The 18761-nt window shown below is 34.1% G+C and overlaps 1 protein-coding gene across 1 annotated transcript; it reads right to left on the minus strand.

Annotated features, from left to right (window-relative positions):
* Nucleotides 1-430: 430 nt before the first annotated feature.
* LOC143529152 (uncharacterized) lies at nt 431-3353 on the minus strand. Its single transcript, XM_077025000.1, has 2 exons — nt 2618-3353; nt 431-1666 (listed from the first exon to the last, which is right to left on the minus strand). Exons 1-2 carry the CDS (start codon nt 3329-3331, stop codon nt 431-433), a joined length of 1950 nt encoding a protein of 649 aa, XP_076881115.1. The 5' UTR covers nt 3332-3353.
* Between the last annotated feature and the right edge of the window lie 15408 nt (nt 3354-18761).

Genomic DNA, 18761 nt, shown 5'->3' on the forward strand with positions numbered 1-18761 from the left:
TGTTCGGTGGCGACAATAGTTTCGAGTATCTTCCCCTCAGCAAGACGAGGCCCAAAACCGTTTTATATCTTTATGTTTCTTCTTATTGGAAGTCTTGACTTCCGGGTTTGGGCCCGGGCCGCAAGCGTTCAGTTACTCGGATTGGTAAATGGTAATCTATTCCTTTGCTCACTCTTAGCTTCCCGATTTTATAAACAGATCATTGGGCCTTATGCCATTTGGGCCTCTCTTCTTCAAGAAAATAGAGTAGTCAAATCACAGCCCATACTGATGGCCTTTCATCTAAATTGAAACCAAACATACACTTACTTACAAATGCAACAAAACATTGCATTCAAACAAGGTTCAAGACTTGAAGTTCATTATGAAAGCTAAATCAACAACCTTACACATCAACATAAAACAGGATTACAACAGGCTACATGATTAATTAAGCCGTCGATAGAACATACCGATCATAGATCTCGTGTTGCTGCATCTCATCACAACCTGCGGGCTCCGCAGGCAACCGGGACCCACCGAAACAAAAGTACTGATTAACTGACTTCCTACTGTTTGCCACACCGTGTTCTTTGCCAACAACTCCATCATCAAACATCGGGTTTAAGCCCGACCCACTTGCTATGTCAACACCCGTATGCGAATTATATGAAGACACAGACGACCTCGAGAATGAGTGAGAACGCGAATGTGACCGCCGGTTGACACGTGGCATCGCTTGCATCACCCCGTTCACTAGACCCGAAGCAACTTTCTTTTTAGCAGTTGGACTCGCAAGATTACTCCGAGCCGCAAGCGTTCGTTTGTTGTTCGTTGGTGACACGGGCTTCGAGTATCTCTCCCTCAACGAAACTGGGCCCGCAACCGAGCCCGTAACAGAGCCAGAATCTCCTGTTTTCTTCATTTTGGGCCACCGAAGGAACCGTTTTATACCTTTATGTTTCTTCTTGCTGGAATTTTTGACTTCTGGGTTTGGGCTCGGGTTTGGAACAAGCCCCGGGCCCGAACCTGAGCCCAAAGTTGGTGTCCCGGGAGAATTCTCGACTCCCGAATACAAAAATATTTCGGAATCCGAAACGTTAAACGTGGTTCCCGGGCTTCCACCCGCGCTCCCTTTTCTCAAATGATTCGCAAGAATTTTTCGAGCCGAATAATAATCTTGATCAGTAATCACCGCACCGGCGGACATAAGTTGTCGAATGAGGATTTCTGAAGAAACCGAAACAGGTCGTTGTTTAAGTAAGTCAAGCGGAGTCATACCATAATTATCGCGTTTATTAACGTTAATCGAACGAACGGTCATGATCAACTCCACCAGATCACTGTCAATGTTACCATGCACTGCTAGATGAAGAGCTGTTCTACCTTCATTATTTGTAACCTTTATTATTTCTTCAATATTAAACGATTTTGAACATATTAGTTGTTTCATGAGGATGATTTGGCGGTCGAGTCGTCTGAATGTGGGTGTTTGGAACCCGGCAATGGCAGCGTGTAAAAACGTCTCGCCGGCATTGTTTTTGGTGTGCAGGGAAGATGGTGATGCTTTGACCAAAAAGTCAACGACAGAGATGTGGCCTCTTGAAGCTGCTATATGTAGAGGTGTATTGCCTTGTTTGTCAGTTGAGTTTATGATATCATATGTAGAGACTAGATATTGAACCACCTGCATTTTATAACAAGTTTCATTAAGTTTTTTTGTGTTTATATTTTTGCTTCATTTTTGTGTGTCGTGTTAAAATTCAGGATGTATACTGGCACATCCGTCAGCTTCAGTAAAGTTATACGGCTGTATAAGGTTATACGAGTCGTATAATTTTGCAGAACGCATTTAAAAGGCCCATATAACGTTTCCATATACCAGGGGGTGCGCATGAAACCCAAAAAAGGTATCTGTAACCAGAAGAAATGGAAATAACCAAACACAAACAAAAACAACGGTTTGATTTTATGTTTTCATAAATGCTGTATCTTCTGTTCGGTTTAGCATGTAATTTAAACCGAAAAAATATCTAAAAATCTGAACCGAAATAACCGAACCCAAACAAAATCCAATAGTTTAGTTTTATGTTTTTGTAAACCGAATTTTCTGTTTGCTTTCGGTTTTGCGGGTAAGTAAAATCGAAAAAACCGAACAGAATGTTAAGTAATTTCATAAATAGTCTAGCCCAAACGTATAATAATCAGTTAACCATTAACTAACAAAACGATTTAGGCCGAAATTCATTATTTGCCCCCCCCCCCCCCCCCCCCCCAAAAAAAATATATTTCAAACCTAAATGATATAACCGAAAGAACCAAAACCAAAAAACCAAGCCTAACTGTCCTCAAAAACTCAAAAGCAAAACTTTCGTTTTGGCTTCGTTTGAACCCAAAACCGACCCATTCAAACCGCACACCCCTATCATACGGGCTTGCATAAAACCTTATTTTATTTTCATACTGGCCGTATAACCTTTTCACATATCGTACAAGCGGAATAAGGTTAAAAGGTTCGTTTAACTATATACAATAGGTTATACAGGATGTTTGAGCTGCCAGTCAGTAATGTGTGAATACGTGTCACTGGTGTTCGTATAATCCGTCAAAAATTACCGAAAGGAAAAGAGAAACGTACCTCGACTTGTCCTCGTCCCGCTGCAGTATGCAAAACAGTCGACCCTTGAATATCCCTATACCCCAAAACCATCTCATCACAACAATCACCAACAACCTCCTTCAAAATACCCAAATTACCCCCTCGTGCCAACGCATGAACCGCACGGTTCTTCATTTCCTGCTTATAAGCAGCCGGGATTTCCCCAGCATGTGCTGCGAACCCCCCACCATTGCCCGACATAAAACTAGGAGACATTGCAAGATCATAAACCAACCTAAAAACCTCGGTGTTGTTACCACGTGCAGCAGCATATAATATATCAGTCACACCATACTCCCCTTCACCAAATACCAAAAGCGGGTCTTTATGTAACAACTCTTGAACAAACGAAAAATCACCCGCAGAGGCAGCAGTGTACAGTAACCACCCACCATAACCCGAGCCGATCAAGGAGTTCTTCCCCTTTCTGGCATCACCTTCTTGTAAGAGCTTTTGGGCTACTAATGAGCGGTTTTTGGCCACATCATCAAACTGTGCTTCGTCGTCCCACACAACTTCTAGGCGACGTATACGCCTTAATGATGACAGTTTTATTAAATGGTTGGTGTCGAGGCGTAAAAGCTCACGGACTAAATCATAGTGTCCGTTGGCAGCCGCCCAGTCGATGGGGGAGGCGTACCACCACTGGTCCCCGGTGCTCTCCCATCGCAGCGGGAAGTAAGTTGGAGGCATTGTGGAAATCAGTTGAATTCAACTGGGAACGTATATCAGATAATTAGTAAATACAAATTCTGCAGCATCAACAACTATAAGTAAATAATAATCAGTTTTCTAAAAAGTTATGATTTAAATCATTGAGCATGTGCAATACATAAGACCATTAAAACAACTATAAAATGCATCAATGCCAAATTAATGCAGACCCTACTGAGGAGTTAAATACATATTAATGAAGAAAGGTAGCAAAGAATATACGCTTTAGAAACTTTAAAATTTGTTCGGCTTACGGTTTGAAACCGGCCAAATTATTAAAAAGTTAAATTTTTTAAAAGCAAATTTTTCTTTCACGTATTTTCCGTAGTAAAAATCCAGACAGCATGTGAGCAGTGGTATAAGTATAATGATGACAACTAATAAAGGTACGACAGACATAATTACAATTTACAAGTAGTGGAAACAAATCATAAAGTATGAACAGATGAATCACATGACGAGATTTAAAAACACCCATTAAAGTTAAACAATAGGCTAATTAGGAACAGAGGATCAGGGAAAAAAGAGTTATCATCATGAGAGTTTTGTAAAAGTGAATCGAATCGAATCGAATCAAAGCATACCGAAGTTCTTTCTTTGATGGATGTGAAAAGTTACAAACCCAAATTTAGATATAAACGAGAAAGGCTTTGTAAAAGAATATAAGGAAGGATTTGAGTATTAAATTACCTGCGGGAAATAGTTGCAGGTGTTGAACGAAATGGCTGAGACACGAAAAGCTGAAGAATAAAGAGAGTTATATAAATTTGGTATCTCAGAAACGAGCTTCCATGGATTTTTTTATTGGTATTTGTCATTGCGTTCTGTCGTTATCGTTTGTGTTGGGTGGATTTTTCGAATTTTTTAATAGTATTATAGTATTTTAATTCCTAAACTTCCCAAACTTTGTATGTATTTACTTTTTAGGAAGCCGGCCTATCATATTTACCTAGTTTAGTAATCAACTTACTCCCTAAAAAAACCTTTGCTTTGGGAAGTAAGGACCGATCGGTTTAGACGGGCGACTACTTGACGAGTAATTCTTACGTGCTTCCTGCCTAGGTTTAGTATTCGATCTTTAGTTCCTCAGTACCTTCTTACTAGGCTGAGTACTTGTAACTCTCCATTTTTTCTGTCAACGCCAGGTTCTAAAAGCTTGTTTTATAAGTGAAACGACTAATGTGACCGAAGGCATACAATTGACATTCTTCTTTAGAAGTTGCAATAAACTACCTATTTTTTATGATATTTTGATCAACAAATGTAAGAAATGATTTAGATCCTTGATCAAGACATATATGGTTAAGATAAATGAGCTTTGTACTTCTCACCCACAAGCCACGTGTTTCATTATGGAGGTTTCGTACAATCATACACTAAACAGGCCTAGTATAATTACTCAACTACATATTAAATAACTAGTTTTAACTTTTCAACGATACATGATAAACAAAGGTATATATAATTAATCATATACGTTGGCCTACTAATAACGATTCAACTATTACGAAACAAAATGACTTGGAGCTCGATTCCTCATCCAACCAAGACATTACTGATTTTAACAATGTTAGTAGTCTCTCAAATATGAGAAAATTACTGTTTGCGTCCCTGTGGTTTTAGGGCGGAGACATAATGAGTCCTCGAAAAAAAATTTAAATTGGTTGACTCCCTGTAATTTCTGAAATGAACAATTTGAGTCCCTGCGGTTTCAGAAACGAACAATTTAAGTCCCTGTGGTTTCAGTAAAATGAAAGTTTACCTTGAAATTTAAGTAAAGGCAGGGACTCAACTAGTTCAAAAAAAATTTCGGGGACTCATTATGCCTCCGCCTTAAAACCACAGGGACGCAAACAGTAATTTTCTCCTCCAATATTGTTCTCCTATAAAATCATAAATTATTTAGCAATTAGCAGGTTAACCATTAAAAACTATCTAAATTAACCTAAGTTGTTACGTACATTCTTAATTAAGTAGATCAACTTAGGTCACCTGAATTCATCTAGTTACTTAAGAATGTAACAACCAAAGTTTGGTGCATGTTGAGCCAATCATTAGTACAAATCAATGGACTCCTTAACAACCAATTTCCCTGACCAGACATTGAAGTTTTTATCAAACAAAAATATACATGTAGTTTCCATTGAGTTTAGATTGTAATGGCCTTTTTCTTTTATAGAGTAATTGTTTTTATTAAAAACTATAAAATTTGAGGAAAATTATATCAGTGGCCAACTAGCCATTCAGATTCAATTTTTTTCAGTTAGTTTTACAAAGTTCTTAGAAACATAATTAATTGATCAAATTTAAATTATATGTATACAGTATACCCATAAATCTTAACTCGATAAATGCGTATCACTGTACGATTGTGGTAGAGTAAAATGGAGATGTGGGGTGATTGATGTGGCCAAACACTTCAATCAATGAAGATATAATATGTTGCAGCACAAATGAAGTTGTTGGGTAATTTGTCCTTTTGAAAACATCACGAGATCGATCTCAAATCAAACATGAAAAGTTGTTTTCATGTAGTTTATTACTTCAATCAATGAAGATATAATATGTTGCAGCACAAATGAAGTTGTTGGGTAATTTGTCCTTTTGAAAACATCACGAGATCGATCTCAAATCAAACATGAAAAGTTGTTTTCATGTAGTCTATTTGATTAATAACATCATTATTGTTTTGGTTTATAACATAACTAGCTTTTGACTCGTGTATCACACGCAATTTGTCAAATAACAAAAATAAATAAGGTCTGCTAATTGAAAGAAATAAACAAAATTAAAAGTAAAAATAAAATAAAATATATAATAAAAATAATAAGAAGCCTAGAATCTCACATTTACAAATTAGAAAAAATCTCTTTCTACAAAACATTTGTCAAAATTGTTTTGACCCATTATACTGTAGAAAAATGGGTCACTTTTTTATTTAAAAAATAAAATAACAAACACTAACGATACTCTCATTAGTAATGGAAAATATACGAGTACAATATCGGTTACAAAATCGAATAAACTAAATATAACATACAAGTTTGTATATTCAAAATTGATAGGATATGGTGTCTTCATCTAGTACTTCATGTAATAGCTTCGTCTTGTGTCTTCATCATATTTGGTCTTTAACTAAGCATCTTGACTATCATAAAAAAACAAACAAAATATTGGCGGTTGTGGCTGAAGATTCGTGTTCAACACGGGTGCTTTAAAACAGATTTCACGCCTCTACTTAGATAACGCGTCTGTCTCCCAGGGTACAACAGCCGAAGCAGTATCTGTCACACCTCGACCAAAGACGGCGGAACATGCCGAGGTGTAACGATTGTCCATAAGCACATGACACTAATTAAAGTGACAGTATTTAATAAACTCATTTCATTTCACAGCATCGAAAATGTCACATAACAATTATCCATAAAATAACCATAAACAAGATATCACAAAATATGGCAAATTGATATTGTTCATTTTTACTAATATCCTAAGGTCTTTGATGTCGTTTTCTTCACAATCATAAATCAACCAAGATGCAAACCTGCAACATTTCATAAAATAAAGTTTGTCAACACAAAGGTCGGTGAGCAATTCATAAGTTTAATCATATTAGTATATAATAAAGATAGCCACAAAACTTGCATACGAAATGATAAATAAAAGTGGTAATTTGGATAAATAGATATCGCTAAACACATTAGCGACACCTAGCTATAAGGGGATGCCAAATAGTCTAAGATTTTATAGTTATCATTAATTGCATTACGTTAACGACACCTTGCTATAAGGGGATGCCAAATAGTCTAGGATTTTATAGTTCCACCAACCAAAAGCGATAAACACATAGGCATATAAGCATAGAACACCAAATCGAGCAATTATTTAGGTAAAGTATACAACTACGTTTGTGGTTTAAGATTCAAATATAAAGCATTTTGTTGAATAAGTATGAAATGTCACCCCTAAAATAAAAGATGGAAAATGGGGTATGAAGTACTCACCTTCAAGTGGTAAACTTGAAAGATGATAATTTGGAGATTTGTCGGAACGACGAGTTTAACGCACAATGCCTAAAAAGAAAAGAAGTCTTGAATTTAGAAAGGTTGTCTTGAAGGTCTTTAAATAAAATAAATGTTGAGAAATGTAAATAATTAAAGTTCAAGGTTTAAAATGTGACTATTTAAGAATTTATAATAATAACCCTTTAAAAATGTAAGTTTGCTCGAAACCGGGTTAAAGTATCTAACCTTAATATTTACTCAACCTATGTTAAGTAATAAGGTGGGTAAAATGCAAGAATGCAAATCCCTTTGGAATAAAGATACTAAAACGGGTTTTTTTTATCGAGTGTTCGGGTTGTCGGTTCGGGTCTTGATAATTGGTCAAACCCAAAGTCAACTTTCCAAAATATTGAATGTTATGAGATAACTCAATAAAATTTAATAAGACTTAACCAAGTATGTAGTTCCATTGTTTTAGAACTAACAACGCACGTTAAGCGAGTGTTCGGTTTTGTCGGTCCAAACTTTGTTATGAGATCAAGTTGGATCCAACATTTCCAAGTACTTAAGAAAATATTTAAAAATCAATTTGTAACTATTTTTAAAGAAAAATACAAGTCTTGATGGCTAAAAAAAAACACACTTGTGTGTCTTAAGCGAGCAAGAATTGGTTTGGTTCGGTTTCCATATTACAACAAGTTCATAGATGGTTTCCACATGTCCAAACACTAAATAACTTGTATAATAATGTACAAATAAAAAAAATACCAAAAGTTAACAATAAAGTCTTTAAACAAAAGTTCGGTTTTCGGTTCGGATCGTGTTTCGGGTTAAGACCGAGGTAAGATTCTACAAACCCATAACCATAGAATTTGTAAAAATGATTTTAGAAACTTAGATCTAACACTAAGTATGTTTAAACAAACAAAACTAGTAACAAAGTTCGGTTTACGGTTTAGAGCTATTTACGGTTAAACCGAAGCATAGACTCTTAAAAACCCATAACCATGGAACTTGTAAACATGACCAACAAACTAAAATAAGCAAGATTAATATGTATGAACAAGTTACATAGATGTATATATATCAAGGACACGAAGTCCTCCATGAAGTCTTGCCTTATGGGGTCCGAAACCTCACCGACCGGAATCGGAGAAGTAATTACCAAAGGTAAACAAGGGATGTATATTATATATATGTTGCACAACCATAAACAAGTATTAATAAGGCTACATAAACTAATTAAGATGAAAGACCAAAATCCTTCAAGAACACTTAAGAAGATAACCTTGAATCTTTGATGTTTGAGAGAGTTTTTTTTTTTTTGAGTTGTAGCAAGGGAAAATGAAGAGGAAAGGTGGTGTATATATAGGGTAATGTTGGTGGTCAAATATGGGTGTGAGACACAAGAGTTTTCATGCAAAATGGATCAAGACAAAAACAAAAAACAACAAAAAAATAAATAAATAAATAAATAATAAATAAATAAAAATACAAATAAAAATAGGATGTTTTCAAGACCCAACAAGTGTGAAACAATATTGTAACATAAATCCATCATTTTGATTATAACATAAGCTTCGGTTTACATAATAAACAAATACAAAAACGAATACAAACAAGACCCGAAATTGACGAATGTTACAGTATGTACTGCCGGGGAATGCTACGCGCCCGAGGCTACACCGGATACTTTAGTGTGTTAGAACTTGATAATATGAAGATGAAGTTTAGAGAGTTCTCCTCTACAATATTCCATGGAAAAAGAAATATATAAGGTTTGTTTTTGATGATCATCCTTTTTGTTCTAAGACTTATCTTCTCTTTTTTTAAGCAAATTTATGCAATAAACATGGATGAGTGAAAGGTCTAACTTAATTTGAAACATAAACTCTAATAAATATCATCAAGTGACATAAATAAAACTCTACCCAAGAGTTTATTTTTAATTCACCATATTAAGAGTTTCATTAATATTTTACTAAATAAAATATCCATTCATTTAACATAAATTTCCAACATTCCCCCACATGAATGGAGATTGATCAAAACATACACAAGATATCCAATGGAACCTCGACAGTTAAATATTGTAGGATAGGTAGGTGTTAGCTTTGAACCTTCATTTGTGAAGTATACTTAGTCTCCTATCGGTTAGTAGACGCGATGTCCTTGAACAAACCCCCATTTGTGCAGACGATAATACGCTTCACACAATACTCTCCCTAACCGAGCACATCCCCCATTGTCGTGTCCATTATGGTCCTGGAACACTAGCCTGGTTCTGTGGAAGCTCTAGGAATTGCGCACTCCACAATTTCATTCAAAGCGACCTCACTTCTCTTTCACATAGGTGATTGTCCATAAATCATTAAAAGCATTAAGGTTACAATGATTTACACAAATCATTAACCATATATTATGCTTAGCCTCACGACATGTCACTGTTGTTATAGGAATGGACTAGGAAGTAATTAGACTCCCTTTATAATTTAGGAGGCTATATATATTAGCTTATGTGTCAACTTATACATAAGCTATGCCCCCACAGTGACCACCCTTAGATATATAATTAGGTTTTCCTATTGAACTTAGATCTTGGGATCTCCAGTCAACTAAGTTAGGTTTTCCTTTATATACCCTTTTTCATGGGCTTTAGTCTCATTCCACAACTTGATCTCTACTAAACCCTCAGGTTGTTGGATCCATAACATTATCTTTGACTTTGTCTAGTCACTACAGATAACTTGCGTAGTTGAGATCAGTTGTCATGATGTGTTTTTAACTTATAAGTTAATTTTGCCTGTTGTAAACTTTCTAAGACTATAACCACAATGGCCACTTGAATCTGGTTATAATATTTTTATTTGTAAGATACACTTATTATTAAGGCAAACACATCTCCATTATGCACTACGACCGTTTTGTCCTCCACTTAGACTTGTGTTTGCAATGTTAGATTGAATTATAACAATCCTCATTGCTAAACCTTCCAAGTTCAAATGCAAGACACCTCCTCATTTAAGTGCTATTGGATAACATCATCCAACTTTTGGATGGGGTAAAGAAGGGTTCTTCATTTCTACACAAGTATGAGAAATCATCTCATTACCATTTCTATATAACCCAAAAGGGTTGTTTCTTAAATGGCTTCCCCCACATTTCTTGCATTTTGACAAGTTTGCTTAACTTTACTTATGACTATAAATCGGCACTTAAGATTTGAACAAGACCACGACTTTGTATCAGTGAGTTCATCAATGCTTACTAACTAATAAAGTAACACATGCCTTAGTGTTAGCTTCCACCACTTGATAAAGTTTAAGCTAAATTTGTCATAAGTTTGTTAACAAATCTAGAACATACTAAAAAATTTGAGGTCTTCTGACGATCCTCATAAGTTATATCATTTCCTTATATTGAATGATGACCCTCTTTAAATTTGTCCATACACAAATTCATTCTTGTGTTGTGAATGTTTCACATTAATTAGTCTTCGCAAAGCATCACAATTAACAAGTACTAGTCTAGCATGCTTTAGACTACAATACTTTAGCATGTGAACATAAGATGCATCATTCTGATTCTTCACAGCCATTATAATCTCACTTTGAAACGTTCAACCCAAAATTTTAGACAAAATTATGAGACTTATTAACAATATCTAAAATTTAGTATTTAAGAAAGTCTCACAAGTGATGGTATGTAGCACATACATAACTGTCACACCCCAACCTAAGGCGGAAATGACGAGGCATGATCCGATTGCTCACAACTCGAAGATACTATCATGAATATAAGTGACAATATCTAATTAATTATTTTATTCAAAGTATACACACATTATTCAATTATAACAAAAAATTTAAATACATGAATATAAACTCAAATAATGATTATTTTGATTATATCCTAAGGTCTTGTCTAGGTGTCCAACTTCAATCTTCAATACAAAGCATCCTGCATATGCGTAGAAAATGGAGTTTGTCAACATAAAGTTGAGTGAGATGATCACCAATTTTAACACAACAAATAATTATATAACAAATAAATAATAGATGATAAATATTAAATACGCAAACAACACATATGATAGTAATCAATCAAATCATAACAAAGCATATATCAACCATAAACACAACCAAAGACTAACCCAAGACTTGCTAGTGTGCCAATGAATCGTTGCCAAGAGAATCGGGCATTGATTACGATGACTAAAGTTGTCGTTTTACCTTCGCCAAGCGAGTCAGGCTCCGGTTACTAAGACGGTAGTATGATTATACTAATGAGAACCTTATACAAGGGGATATGTTGGACCTCTCCGACAATGATAGAATATACATGATGTGTTGTAAAACACACTTATTTTCCGCACATTTTATCTACGTTATTATATTATATTTTATGTATTTTGACTTTTTTTATATGGGTTTTACATAATAATGTTTATTTTGTAGGCTATGGTTAAAAGAATGAAGAAACTGGACTTTTCGAGGAGCTTACGGGCCTTTTATGCATACGATTTCAAGAAAAAACTCAAAGCCCGACCTGATTACATGTTGGAAAAGCCCATGCCTACCTTTATATTATAATATAAAAAAAAATAAAAAACCCTAAGTTGGGCAGCTGGTCCGATCACAAGACAGCAGGAAAGAAAAGAGAGAGAAAAAAGCTTTTCTCGGCTAGGGTTTGGATCTTGTGACGGCTAAGGAAGGAAGAAGGAGTCAAGAACAAGCCTCGGGATCATTCACCATCAGTTTCTACAGCCAAGAGCATCCCCAGTTCATCCATATCCTTTCTTTCATAACATTGTTCATCAAACTTTAATTTTCTTATTCAATTGTTAATTTGTTTTGCAATTGCTTAAGAGTTTGACTTGTTTATGATTATTGTTGATCATTGAATGATTGAATTGATGATTTGAATGAGTTATATGATGTTTTTATTAATTAATAGCTGCTGTCCAAATATTATGCTAGGCTAATCTTGTCGGTTCTACCTAGGAATGATGATAATTGCTAGTGTTTGATGAGTTTTATTGATCGTTTGATTGATAGACTTGAATTGTCATTGTAAAGTTTGATTTAGACATGAAATAGGTTATGTTTAAGGGCTGGAAATTTTGGTAATTCATTGCTTAAACTCCTTGCGTTGGTTAATTAGTTTTGTATTGATTGATCGGTGCTTGTTTGATTCTAGACTTTGTGTTTAGGGTTTGTTTGCGGTAGGTACAACCATAGGGTTTTGTTGCATGATTTTGTGGTTAAAGTACAGCGGTTAAACACCTTCTAAGAGACCGAGAGGTGATAAGAAGTTAGGTTTGTCTCATTGCCTTTGCATGCTAGAATTAGAATTACGCGAGAGCGAGTTCGTTTCTTGTCCGGTTTAGGTGTTTTGAACGACTAGTTGATCTATTTTGGTTTAAGTTGAATTGTTCCTCTATCCTTAATTGTGTAGTATTCATTACCATTAGGGTCGAGTGTTGGTGAGACCGAGATGTGAGTCAACATTAGAACACGTTAACAATAATTTTCCGGTTTAGTCGTTTTAGCAGATTAAGAGTAGTGTTGAGTGACACCGAGAGGTGATCCAGTGAGCCTGAGCGATCCTTAGTCGTGTCATCTTTAGGAACCGGTGTCTTGTTGTCATCCAATCCATTTGCTTGTTAGACCTACAATTTGATTCAAACCTAGGTAGACGTTTTTCTCCATCCAAAGTAAACACAGTTAGTTTGTTGTTAAGTTTTCTATTTTTGGTAACTTTTGTCAGTTAGTCCAGTTAAATTATTTTATAAAAAAGAAAAACCAAAATTAAAATCAATTAAATATTATTCTTAGGTAAGGTCTTGTCTAGAGTTAGTGATCATTAACGTTCTTACGTGTGCTCAGGTTCGATACTCGGACTTCCTAGGTCTATACTACTTGCGATCGATACACTTGCCGGTTGTGTGACGTGTTAGGATTTTCGTTTTAAATTTAAAGCTTAGTTGTGAGGGTCATTCTTTTAGACATATCCGACGCGTATCAATACACATAAGAAAATAGCAATTAGCAAATAGCATCTAGTTGATGTTCATACAATGATTATGTTTGTGAGTTTGTATATAATATACGATAGAAAATATGAGTAAGTACGCATATGTCCCCAAAACATTTGAAAACAGTAGATAAAAAGGGGAATGATCAAACTCACCTTACGCGATTACTAAATACGATTAAACGAGCTAACAAATAAGCGAGTCGTCCACTACACGTCAAATGTTTTAAACAATCAGAATATGAATCTATGAGATATGATATACAACTAAAAAAAAATTCGTGGCTGCTAGAATCAATCCAAACTGACTTTTAGAACTCAGGTTATGTTTGTTTTAAGATTTAAGCGAGCTGGCACTGACCAGAATCCGAACAGCGAGTCAGAAGTCGGGTTTTGGTCAGTAGCATTAAAATTACGTTACAAGAATAAAAGTCTTCTGGACCGAACGCTGAATCCAACCAGAAGTATGAGAAAATGGATAGTCAAACTTGTTGACTGTTTTGCCTTTTACGAGTTTTAAAGCGACTGACCAGTCAACACCCTTCAATCTCATAAACTGATTGAAGGTTATTGACTAGGGAATATATATGAATGATTCCTATGTTTTACAACTTACCCGGAAAGTGAAAGAATCAATAGATACGAAGAGTCAAAGATCCTAAAGCAAGCAAAGTCAACCGTGTATACGCGTATTTTCATCAATAATGCAAAAACCGAAGAGTTTGATCAAGGTTGGACATAGGTGACGACTGGAGACTCTCTCGAGGGTTAGGATCAAGTTTGTGGCAGAGAATTATGATATGTTTATATAAAGATTACAAAAACGAACCGTATTTGGAAGATTTACTCGCTTAAGTAACTAAATATGGTATTAATGACCAAATCAATGAAACAAGTTGTAGATTTTGTGCATGATCAATAATTTATGAATATGGACTTGTATTTTAGTTATAATCATTTTCTTGGACTTTAATTTACTCGATTTATGCCAAAATAAGCGATTTGGATGTTATGAAACAAAATAAGTTATTCAATGAGAAAATCTGGTACAATAACTAACAAATTTGGCTTGGACACCAAGAAAACGAAATTGTACCAGCTATAACATTTCTTGGAGTTTAAATTTTGTTAATTTAATCAAAAATAAGAAAGAATTGGCAAAATAAGTCCCTGTAGTTCCCGAAAATGCGATTTTTAGCTGTTTTAAGCGATTTTAAAGGTTTATAAGGACTATTTGGCATGATTGAAAGTTATGGAATTATAAAATAAGTTAAACCAAGTTAAATACAAGTTTTAATCAGTTCAAAAGATCCGAATTGCATTCTCGAATCGGTTTAAACAAATACGAAAAATCCGAGATGTTACAGTCTCCCCTACTTTAGGGAATTCCGTCCCGAAATTAAGGAAAACTAGAAAACTATCATTTTTGAAAATAATTAAACTTTTAAGGAAAATATCATAACATAAAACTTCTAATAATCGAAGCAACGCTTCAAATGACAATCCGATAAGGGCATTTATATATTGGATGTACCAGCGGCGTATCCACAATGTCCTTATCATCTCATCAGTTGTACCGTTACCCATGCTATCTTAGGTTCTAAATCATGACAGACAATTATACGTATTATGATTCCCATGCGAGAACTTGAATAATTATGTTCCGGACCATAATTACTCTTATCGTCGGATGGTCCGCATAACTCGTTTCATCATGTTGGTTATAAAACATTTAAAACCATAATTTGGAAAGAAGCAAATGTTTTGAAAAATTTTTAATTTCAAAAGATATTTAATAAATGTTCGAGTTTGATTAATAAAATAAGGTAAGTTCTAAATATCTTTTGCTTACGAAGGAAACAAATTTCGCGAAATAAATGTTATTTATAAATCGTGATAATCGAAACTAAGGAATTGAGGTATAGGTACAAGATTCTAGTAAGTCTATCTTGATGAAAGGAATTTTATTCAGGCGATAAAATGCACAAAAGTTAATTTATAACAAATCTTTAAATAGTTAATAGCATGCGGAATCTTTAAAGATCATATTCTTTAGCAATGAAGTTCTTAAGATTGAGAGTATAAGTTTAAACATAGTTAACAAAAATTTTGATGAGTCGAGTTTGGTTAGTTTAAGAACTTAAAGAGAAGTTAATATAAAGTCATAGCTTTTCAAGTTTGTGGTGTTGAGATTAGATTAATTCGATTAAGATATCCTAAAATATTATAATAGTTAGTAATTAATAATTTAAATATTAATGATAATACGAAGATATACCTATTTGAATTAAATTATTAATAGATTAAACTGGGAAGTGGATATTTCCGAGTCACCGAGATAGTTATATTCCAATTAAATATTTAAAATTAGATAAAAAATAAAGTAGGTAATTGAAGATATTAAATTAGATTAAATTGGGAATTCTTGGATTTTTCCTTCTTCACAAAATCGTTATAAAAATTTGGAAATATGTAAATTGAATTATTGATAATGGAAATTTAAGTAAATAACAAATTTTAAATTAAAGTGAACCATATAATAAAATAAGATAAATGTGAGGCTAGAAATGCATGAACCACCATGACTATTCTAACAACTACGAGTTTATCATTTAAAACGTTCAAGATTCTCAAGGTGTATCAAAAATCAAAGTAGGGGGTTGAAGTATTTACGAGCCAACGTTTAGTTTCAACTAATTAACGAACTTAACCAATAAATAAAGTGAGTGATGGGTTTTAATGGAGATTTATCAAAAATCAAGATTTTTGAACGGTAAAAATTTAATTAATGGAAGATTTTTAATTTAATAATGAAAATTAAATTTGAGTTATGAAAAATTTAGTTTAATATTAATAAAATTTACCATAATTGAATTTTAATAATAAAGATTATAGAATGGAAAATAAGTTGTGAAAACTATCATGAAGTTGAGGAAAGACAGGAAGAAATCAAATATTTATAGTTAAAATTGAGGGTAAGGATTTAAGTACACTTGGTAATTTATAGTTTGAAAATAAATTAGAAAAGATGATTTAAATATTTTAACGGATATGAGTCAGTATAAGATTTCTTGTTCGGTGTATTTTAGTTTTGTCGAGATTGGCGGTTGTTTGGTTAACGGAATACAGTAGCAAACTCCTTGTCGATTCTAGTAGTCAAATAGCAATCACGAGAAGCAGGTGAACTACGTTGATTACGATGATTGATTCCTAGGAAAGACATTCTATGAGGACCAAAGATGAAACTTTATAAGATGATGGGTAAGTTGGGAAAATGAGTGATGTAATAGATTTGTGCAAGTGATGACTTGAGGACGAGTCGGAATTTAAAATAATGTGTATAAGTTTGAAGCATTTAAGTAAATAATGTTTTATAAAATTTTCCAAAAATAAAATAACCAAGCATATCAAACGAGTTGACCTCCCTGAGCTTTCCATGGCAATTTGAATGACCCAACTAAATAAATCAACATAAAGTTTGTGAATTGACCTCCCATGAGCGTTCCATGGCATTTTGATGGCCCAATTCAAATAACGTGTAATAAACAATTGAGTTGTTCAGCCCATGAGCGTGTAGATGGCATTTAATTGACCCAACTAATTAACGAATTATCGAATTAATGGAGTTGTTCAGACCATGAGCGTTACGTGGCATTTAATCGACCCAACTAAATATCGAATCAATGAATCAAATAAATTTAAAATAACTAAACACAAAATTTGGAAGTATAATAGTTTAGCCGGTTATGTTTACCACACGACCGTTTAACCGATTACGGGAATCACTTAAAGTTACGGTTGTACGACATTTGTCATACCCCCATGCTTCAAGGTGAATGAGCAAAACAAAACACGAGAATTCTTAAGGAATTTCCCACAATAAAAGATAATCTACCAAAATAAAAAATTTAGAAAAATATTTTGAATGTGAGGCATAGCCTCGGAATTTTTGTGTGTGTGCAAACAATAAATAAGATAAATATAATAAAATAATTAATCTAAGCAAGCAGCAAACAATTTAAATAGCACATTAGGCAGTTTAGATAAGCACGTATAGGGTTCCTACTCATATGTCTAGGACCATTTCTAACGAACTATCTTATAACCTTCGGCTCTGATACCAATCTGTCACACCCCAACCTAAGGCGGAAATGTCGGGGCGTGATCCGATTGCTCACAGCTCGAAGATACTATCATGAATATAAGTGACAATATCTAATTGATTATTTTATTCAAAGTATACACACATTATTCAATTATAACAAACAATTTAAATACATGAATATAAACTCAAATAATAATTATCTTGATTATATCCTAAGGTCTTGTCTAAGTGTCCAACTTCAATCTTCAATACAAAGCATCCTGCATATGCGTAGAAAATGTAGTTTGTCAACAAAAAGTTAAGTGAGATGATCACCAATTTTGATACAACAAATAATTATATAATAAATAAATAATAGATGAATTAAATACGCAAACAACACATGTGATAGTAATCAATCAAATCATAACAAAGCATATATCAACCATAAACACAACCAAAGACTAACCCAAGACTTGCTAGTGTGCCAATGAATCGTTGCCAAGCGAATAGAGCATTGATTACAATGACTAAAGTTGTCGTTTTACCTTTGCCAAGCGAATCGGGCTCCGGTTACTAAGACGGTAGTATGATTATACTAATGAGAACCCTATACAAGGGGATATGTCGGACCTGTCCGACAATGATAGAATATACTCATAAGAAAATAGCAATTAGCAAATAACATTTAATTGATTTGCATACAATGATTATGTTTGCGAGTTTGTATATAATATATGATATAAAATATGAGTAAGTACGCATATGTCCCTAAAACATTTGAAAATAGTAGATAAAAAGGGGAATGATCAAACTCACCTTAAGCGATTACTAAATGCGATTAAACGAGCTAACAAATAAGCGAGTCGTCCACTACACGTCAAATGGTTTAAACAATCAGAATATGAATATGTGAGATATGATATACAATTAAAAACGAACTCGTGGCCGCTGGAATCAATCCAAACAGACTTTTAGAACTCAGGTTATGTTTATTTTAAGATTTAAGCGAGTTGGTACTGACCAGAATCCGAACAATGATTCGGAAGTCAGGTTTTGGTCAGTAGCATCAAATTACGTTACACGAATAAAAGTCTTCTGGACCGAAAACTGAATCTGACAAGAAGTATGAGAAAACTGATAGTCAAACTTGTTGACTGTTTTGCCCGTTAACGAGTTTTAAAGCGACTGACCAGTCAACACCCTTCAATCTCATAAACTGATTGAAGGTTATTGACTAGGAAATATATATGAATGATTCCTATGTTTACAAATTACCCGGAAA

This window comes from Bidens hawaiensis, unplaced genomic scaffold, assembly GCF_021521415.1.
Source record: "Bidens hawaiensis isolate Kalapana, Puna unplaced genomic scaffold, B.hawaiensis_p1.1 tig00008505_1, whole genome shotgun sequence".
Taxonomy (NCBI): domain Eukaryota; kingdom Viridiplantae; phylum Streptophyta; class Magnoliopsida; order Asterales; family Asteraceae; genus Bidens; species Bidens hawaiensis.

Excerpts from the sequence above, each read along its gene's own strand:
- LOC143529152 (XM_077025000.1), bottom strand. The coding sequence starts at position 3,331 with ATGCCTCCAACTTACTTCCCGCTGCGATGGGAGAGCACCGGGGACCAG. Across the intron at positions 1,667-2,617 it reads CGGGACGAGGACAAGTCGAG|GTGGTTCAATATCTAGTCTC; the intron begins GTACGTTTCTCT and ends TATAAAATGCAG.